This window comes from Microcaecilia unicolor, chromosome 9 (genome assembly GCF_901765095.1).
Source record: "Microcaecilia unicolor chromosome 9, aMicUni1.1, whole genome shotgun sequence".
NCBI classification, from domain to species: domain Eukaryota; kingdom Metazoa; phylum Chordata; class Amphibia; order Gymnophiona; family Siphonopidae; genus Microcaecilia; species Microcaecilia unicolor.
In genome coordinates, this window is record NC_044039.1 from 23,119,944 (window position 1) to 23,127,451 (window position 7,508).

Sequence of the window (7,508 nt, forward strand, 5' to 3'; positions counted from 1 at the left end):
TCCCTGGAGCAGTTTTAGTGAGTACTGCAGTGCACTTCAGGCAGGTGGACCCAGGCCCATCCCCCCCTACCTGTTAGACTTGTGGTGGTAAATGTGAACCCTCCAAAACCCACCACAAACCCACTGTACCCACATCTAGGTGCCCCCCTTCACCCCTTAGGGCTATGGTAGTGTTGTACAGTTGAGGGGGGAAGGGGGTTTGGGGGGCTCAGCACCCAAGGTAAGGGAGCTGTGCACCTGGGAGCAATTTCTGAAATCCACTGCAGTGCCCCCTAGGGTGCCCGGTTGGTGTCCTGGCATGAGAGGGGGACCAGTGCACTATGACTGCTGGCTTCTCCCATGACCAAATGGCTTGGATTTGGTCGTTTCTGAGATGGGCGTCCTCAGTTTCCATTATCGCTGAAAACCGGGGACGACCATCTCTAAGGTCGACCTAAATGTTGAGATTTGGGCGTCCCCGACCGTATTATCGAAACGAAAGATGGACGCCCATCTTGTTTCAATAATACGGGTTTCCTCACCCCTTCGCGAGTACGCCCTCAGGAAAACTTGGGCGCCCCGCTCGATTATGCCCCCTCTTGGGCTCCCTAATTTGTGATTTGGACTGTCTCTTTCCTCCTCCTCCACCAGCCTTAGTTCCTGGTATCAGAGGCAGCTGCAAGTTGGGCAGCAGCTGCCCCCACCTCCTCTCCTCCTGTTTCTCCCCACATACTGCCTGTTGACAAAGGAGAGGATTGCAGGGCGGGGTAGGAGCATGAAACGGAAGTGGACACTTTTACATACATGCATAAAAAGTAAGCACATTTACACCTTTCTCAGAGCAGGGACAGAGTTGTGATGTATGTGTGCACATTATCTTTGCAAGTGTGTATTTAGGAGGCAGTAAGTCTGGGGCATAGCCAGACTTCGGCGGGAGGAGGGTCCAGAGCCTGAGTTGAGGGGGCACATTTTAGCCTCCCCCCGGCGCCACCACCACCTTTGACACCCCCCCCCCCCCCCTTGGCGCTAACCCTTACAACCTCCTCTTCCCGCCGCCGCCAAACCCCCCCCCCCCCCACCGTCGGTACCTTTGCTGGCGGGGGTCCCCAAGTCATCTTCTCTGGCACAGCCACGTTGCTGATCTGCAAGGGCAGGCTTCTGTTAGACTGACATCCTGCACGTACAGAAGCCTGCCCTTGCAGATCAGCAACGCGGCCGCGCCGGAGAAGAGGATTAGGTACCCAACGGCGGCAGGGGAGGGTTGGCGGCGGGAGGGGGAGGTCGAAGGTGTTGGCGGGGGGGGCCAGAGCCAAATCTACAGGGGCCCATGCCCCCGTGGCCCCACATAGCTACACCCCTGCAGTTAGTGTTCCTGCATTAACTCTGCATTAGCTAATTAGCGAGCGCTAATGCAAACATGCTAACTGGTTAACACTTTCACACCCATTCTCACATAAAGGAATCCTGTGCAGAAGGAATGGATCCTCAGAAGCTTAGCCGAAATTGGGTGGCGAGCAGGTGGGGGGGAAGAGGGGTTGGTGGTTGGGAGGCAAGGATAGTGGAGGGCAGACTTATACGGTCTGTGCCAGAGCCGGTGATAGGAGGCGGGACTGGTGGTTGGGAGGCGGGAAATACTGCTGGGCAGACTTGTACGGTCTGTGCCCTGAAAAAGGCAGGTACAAATCAAGGTAAGGTGTACACATATGAATTTAACTTGTTGGGCAGACTGGATGGACCATGCAGGTCTTTTTCTGCCGTCATCTACTATGTATTCTCCACCTATGGCATGCCCCCTCCATAAAATATTTACAAAAAAAGTAGCTAGCAGACGAGTTAGCGTACAAAATACCACCGAACTCTTTAACACGTTTTGTCGTAGCCCAGTGGCGTAGCCAGACCTGACATTTTGGCTGGGCCCAGAGCTAATATGGGCGGGCACTATATATATATAGGTGGGCTTCTGGGTGGGGATGGGCTCTTCACTGCAGGGCAAAAAAAGGTATATTTTAATCATTAAATATATACATTTTTTTTCCCTAGGCAGTGAAGTGCTTACCCCACCCAGAAATTCCACAACAATAAATTAATAGTGCCCACCAGGCCCCAGCTAGCTTAATTTTAAAAACAAATTACCATGATAATGTTAAAAAACCCAAAAAGCATGTTATTACCTGCTGCTGGGCTGGGCTAGGCTGGCAGCTGCTGCTTGGCAGTAAGTTACCTGGGGCCGGGAGACAGGAACTCGACTTCGACCAGACCTTTCTTCTGTTTCCACGTTTCCAGGCCAGGGAGAGCAGGGCCAGGCTGAACCCTTCCTACGTGCATGTGGCCATGTGCAGCTTTAGCCTTACCCTGCCCTCCCTCAGATGCCGCGTCTAGCGAGCGGAGCCGAGCGAAAGCGAGGCTGAGGCACGCCCCCGCGCACAGCCACGTACGGGACAGGTCATACCGCTACCGCGAATGCAGTGCGACCAACAACGACGCCACCGACGCGCCGCCTTTAAGCCCGAAGGTAGGTGGGCGTGGGCTGATGATCTCTTCTGAGCCTGCCCTGAGCGCGAGTGCCCGCGATGTACGCCAGGGCGCTAGGCTCTGCCGCATGCGGTGTGTGTGTGCGCGCTTGGGTGGTGGGCGGGCCTGAGGACGGAATCGGACTGAGCCTGAGATCAGCGCCGCATGTCGGGTGCTGTCTCTCTGCCGTCACGCTAGGCAGCTGGGCTGCTGCTGCAGTTGTGTTTGCGCTGGGAGGGTGGGCCTGGGCTCAAATTGTAGCCTGTTTTTCCCGCTCTAAACGGACATTAGAGCTTATCGCTCTTTAGTGAAAGGGCCCCTTAAATCCTAGATAAGCTTTAGCATGTGCCAGACGATCCCACGTTAGTCTTGTGGCCAGTACTATAATGATCAGCTCTTGCTAAGGTATCTCTTTCCCTAATCCCGTTTAGAGACAGGGAGAACTAGTGTGTCTTCTGCCTTCTGAACTCCGGTGTAATCTCGTTTTTACTTCACAAAGAACTTTGTTGAAAATGTGAAAAAAAAAAAGGTATGGATTTTCCTTTTATATAGATTTTGTCGCTGGTGTGAATTGCAGCTGTCAGATATTGAAAACTCTCATGGAATCTCAGCGCTGTTGAATTACAGATTTATAAGTCCATCAAGCCCAGCATCCTGTTTCCAACAGTGGCCAGTCCAGGTCACAAATACCTGACAAGATCCCGAAAAAGTTCAATACACTTTATGCTGCTGCTTATCCCAGAAATAGCAGTGGATTTTCCCCAAGTCAATTTAATAATGGTCTATGGACTTTTCCTTTAGTAAGCTGGCCAGACCTTTTTTTTAAACCCTGCTAAGCTAACCGCCTTTACCAGCTCATAATGTTTTGTTTTGTTTTTTCTAGCTGTGATGAAGCCATTGTCTCCTGCAGAATTGGAAGGCAGCCTAAAGCCACCTACAGATATTAGTGCAGAAAGCACAGAGCCTAAGGACGTTCACGGTGCCCTTCAAGAGAAGACCCAAGACACAGCCAGTCAGAGACTGAGGACTGAGTATGAATCTGAGGACACTACAGGAGCTGGAAATGCAGATGTTTCTGCTGATCGTAGGGTTTCTCCAAAGGATGAGGAAAGCACATATCACCAGCTTGAGAGTGAGGAGAACTCTGAGCAGGCTGGTGGAGATAGAGCAAAGATCCCCAAAGCTGTCCTCGGAGGGGCATTGCAGTCTTCCATCAAAGACAGGCTTGTGCGACTTCAACTCTCCTCAGACTTCAGCTTCAGCTCTGAGCTGGCCGCAGAGGTTGCTGCAAGGTACCTCACATTCACTTCCATGAAGGAACAGACTTTTGGGGATTCCGAGGAGGAGGAGGAGGAGGAGGTGCAAGGCAATGAAAATCACGTGGAGGAGGGTAAAGATGAGGCTGGTCATATGGGTGACAAGGAGTTGTAAATCTCTGTATCTATAAGCAGTGGCTGCTTATCCGTAAAGGGTAGCAAGAGACCTGAGTTCAGATCCTGAAGCTGGCTGCGGAAACAGATACAGGTGGGAATGCCAAAAGGTGCATTCAAACTGGTACCTGCCCAGTCTACCCTGCTTTCTTCCACGGGGCTTCCTATTTCACCTCATTATATGTAGAGGACAACTACAAAAGATTATAAGGTTGTACCAAACAGAATATCCTTTGAATTCCCCCGTCAGCATTACTGATTATTTTTTCTTATTTATTACAGGCCCTATTTACTAGGCTGTTCTAGCTGTTATATATGAACAGTTAATGCGGGTGGAATTCTAAAGGTTCCATGTGTTAACAGCTAACGCAGAGCAAGATGGAGAATGAACAAGGACTGGGGCTTACCATAAACACAAGGTGATTACTGCGTGTTAACTGTTAATGTAGAAGATAATGTGACTCAGTTAGCTACACCTAATTTGGGTGGTGTTAACTGCAGTGCATTATCTGCGGTGCAATTAACATGCATTAAAAAATATTTAGCTGCATTATGTGACTGGGAAACTGCTGGGATCCTTCCTGACCTTGGGACATAGAGGTTCTGCAGTTACCACACAGTAAATTTGGCAGTTAATGCATGGTAACTGCAAAATGTTACTGCACTTTAGTAAACAGTTCTATATGTGGTTTTGTTTTAAATTAAGAAGCCTTTGTTTTTTCTCAAATCCCCATATTTTCTTAATGATTGTCATATTAGCCGTGTGTTGATTAGAACAATTATGCTGTGTAGGAAGTAAAAGCCAGTGGTGTATCGGGCTCTTTTGTCACAGTTGCATTACCTTTGGTGCCTATAGATCAACAGTCTTGGTCAATTATGTCTACCAGGTAATAACATTATATTCCCTCTTGCGTTAAAAGTATAGATTTAAATAAAAATATGAAAGAACTTAAATAGTTTTTGAGTCTTTGGATTAGTGGCTTTTGTGTGTGTTTTAGAGAACCGCATGGGGACAGAAATTTCACCTATTCCCGCCTATCCCCAATGGAATCTAACTCGTACCCACCCAGACCCCCACCTATCCCCGTAGTTAATCTTGCGCATGCTGTTTCATTAAAACGAGCGTGCACGACGCTGAAAGCAGGACAGGGCGCCAGCAATGTAAGACCAGCACGGGACAAACACTTTAGCTGGTGGGGGTTGGGGACCCCTACCAGCCAAGGTACCTTCCAGCGGTGGGGGGGGAGAGCAGCGGCGGGGAGGCAGAGGTGGTACCTTCCAGCGGGGGGGGGGGGGGGCAGATGTGGCGACGGGAGGGCGGCAGTAGGGAGGCAGGCCAAAATATGCCCCCTCCCGTCGAGGTCTGGCTATGCCCAAAGGAGTAAATACCCTGTTTCCCCGAAAGTAAGACATCCCCCGAAAATAAGACCTAGTAGAGGTTTTCCTGAATTGGTAGATATAAGGCCTCCCCCGAAAGTAAGACCTAGCAAATTTTTGTTTGAAAGCAGGGCCGCCGAGAGCCGGACAAGGCCGCCCCCGAGCCGCCCCCCCCCCCCCCCCCACCTGAGGTCGCCGGGCCCCCCCTCCACCCACCCTCCATCGCTCCCGGAACTAACCTTAAACGCCTCCTTTCACCTTCGCAGCAAGCAGCAGGGCAGACCTCTCCTTCCGTGCCCCGCCCTCGCGGACGTTACGTCAGGCGAGGGCGGGACACGGAAGGAAGGAGTGGCCTGCCCTGCTGCTGCTTGCTGCGAAGGTGAAAGGAGGCGTTTAAGGTTAGTTCCGGGAGCGACGGAGGGCGGGCGGGCCAACCCCGATGTTTCCTCGAAAAATAAGACAGCCCCTGAAAATAAGACCTAGCGCATTTTGGGGGGCAAGAATTAATATAAGACTGTGTCTTATTTTCGGGGAAACACGGGTAGCAGTAGACTACAATTATCTGAACACATAAGAGCAAGCAGGGAAGGGAAAGTCTTACCAGAGTTTATGGTTCATTTAGAACTTGCTATGCTGCCTTTCGTAAGAAAAAAAAAAAAAAGAAAATTTAATAGAAAAGAACTCCATTCCTAGACGGGACAGGAAGAGTTCAAAAAGAAGGTAGAACACAGAGTAACAATATCAAAGAAAATCAAATTACCGACATCGCCCTCAAAGAAAGCCAAGAAGTTAATCACGTTCATGGAATCTCTCGCCTACGAGGGAGTAGCTGGAACAAAAGGCCTCAGAAAGGTGTTTACGAAATCAGAAAACGGTTCCAAAACTGAGCTGTTTTCAGAAATGATTAGTCTTCCAGGTGGATTCGCCAAGGCCTTACGTATATGTAGAGTTGAAACTGTGCGGTTGGTATTAATCAGAAATTCCGTTTCCCGACTGGTCAAAAATACCTACAGAATAGCCAGTGCCTACTATGGTCTTAATCTCTGTTAATAGCCGATCTGTGGGGCCAAGGTCAAGCCTGTGTCTGTGATAATAATTGCAATCATTCAGCTGTCTCTCAATCTCTTCGATATATTCACTTGTATTTAGAATCACCACTCCTCCCCCTTTATCAGCCGGCTTTATGACTGTCCACATGTTTTTAGATAATGTATTAATATTCCTCTTTGCTAAGTTTTATAATAAACCCGAGACTTTTTTTGCTCCAATAATGCAACATCCCTCAAAATGCATTGCTGACATGTTGAAATAAAGGTTGTTATGTTTTCTAATACATTTTTTTTTTGTTTCCTTGATGAATGTATACATTGTTCTTATCAGTTTGGTTTGGCTTTTACATTTTTTAATATTTATTTGTAGGATATATGATTATTTGTACCACTTTTATGTGGTAAAGTATTGGTGATGGTTTTTTTGTTTTTTACATTTTCTTTGAAATTTGTATTTTATTAATTATTTTATGTGTATTTACAGACCCCCGATGAAGGCATAAGTGCCGAAACTTGGCCAAGTCGAGTCAATGCTCAATAAATCTGTTTGTGGCGAACCTTGAATGTGCTTCTTCTCTGGACGACCTCTGCTTTGTGTTGCTGCTTGTGTTACGCCTGCAGAGTGTTTTGCTTCTGTTTTGTCGTGCCAAACAGTAGGCGCCTGAAAAAAATCAGCACTCGGTGCTACTTTACAAAGAGCACTCTGGGCTTGAACGCTCTTTATAGAATAGCGCTTAGCACGGATTCCCACGCCCAACTTACTTCACCAACTGAAACTTGGTGTAAATCTTGGTGCGCAAGTTGGACACACATCCCCCTAATTTTTGCAACAGTGCTTGTAACTTTTTAGAACGCCCCTGACCCACCCATGCCCCTTCCACGGTCATTCCCCATTGTGAGTTGTATGCGAGAAGATTTAGGCAACAACAAAACCAGGGGACACAAGATGAAGCTAGAATATGGTAGATTTAAAACAAATAGGAGAAAGTTTTTCTTTACTCAGCGTGTAGTTGGACTCTGGAACTTGTTGCCGGAGAATGTAGTGACAGCAGCTGGCCTTACGAAGTTTAAGAGGGGTTTGGACAGATTCCTGAGGGAAAAGTCCATTGAACATTATTAATTTTTGTTGGGGGGGGGGGGGTGTTTGCCAGGTTCTTGAAGC

General features: G+C 48.5%; 1 protein-coding gene across 4 annotated transcripts in view; it reads left to right on the forward strand.

Annotated features, from left to right (window-relative positions):
- Nucleotides 1–6,903, forward strand: part of VEZT (vezatin, adherens junctions transmembrane protein) — a 98,318-nt gene extending 91,415 nt beyond the window's left edge. For 3 of the 4 annotated variants that reach the window (XM_030214967.1, XM_030214965.1, XM_030214966.1), the window contains one exon: nucleotides 3,374–4,356. In XM_030214967.1, coding sequence (XP_030070827.1) covers nucleotides 3,374–3,921 — 548 coding nt within the window. In that variant the 3' untranslated portion in view covers nucleotides 3,922–4,356. Of the gene's footprint in view, nucleotides 1–3,373; nucleotides 4,357–6,830 lie in introns of those variants that run through there. The other variant, XR_003943391.1, reaches the window with a different exon arrangement.
- The last annotated feature ends 605 nt before the right edge of the window (nucleotides 6,904–7,508 follow it).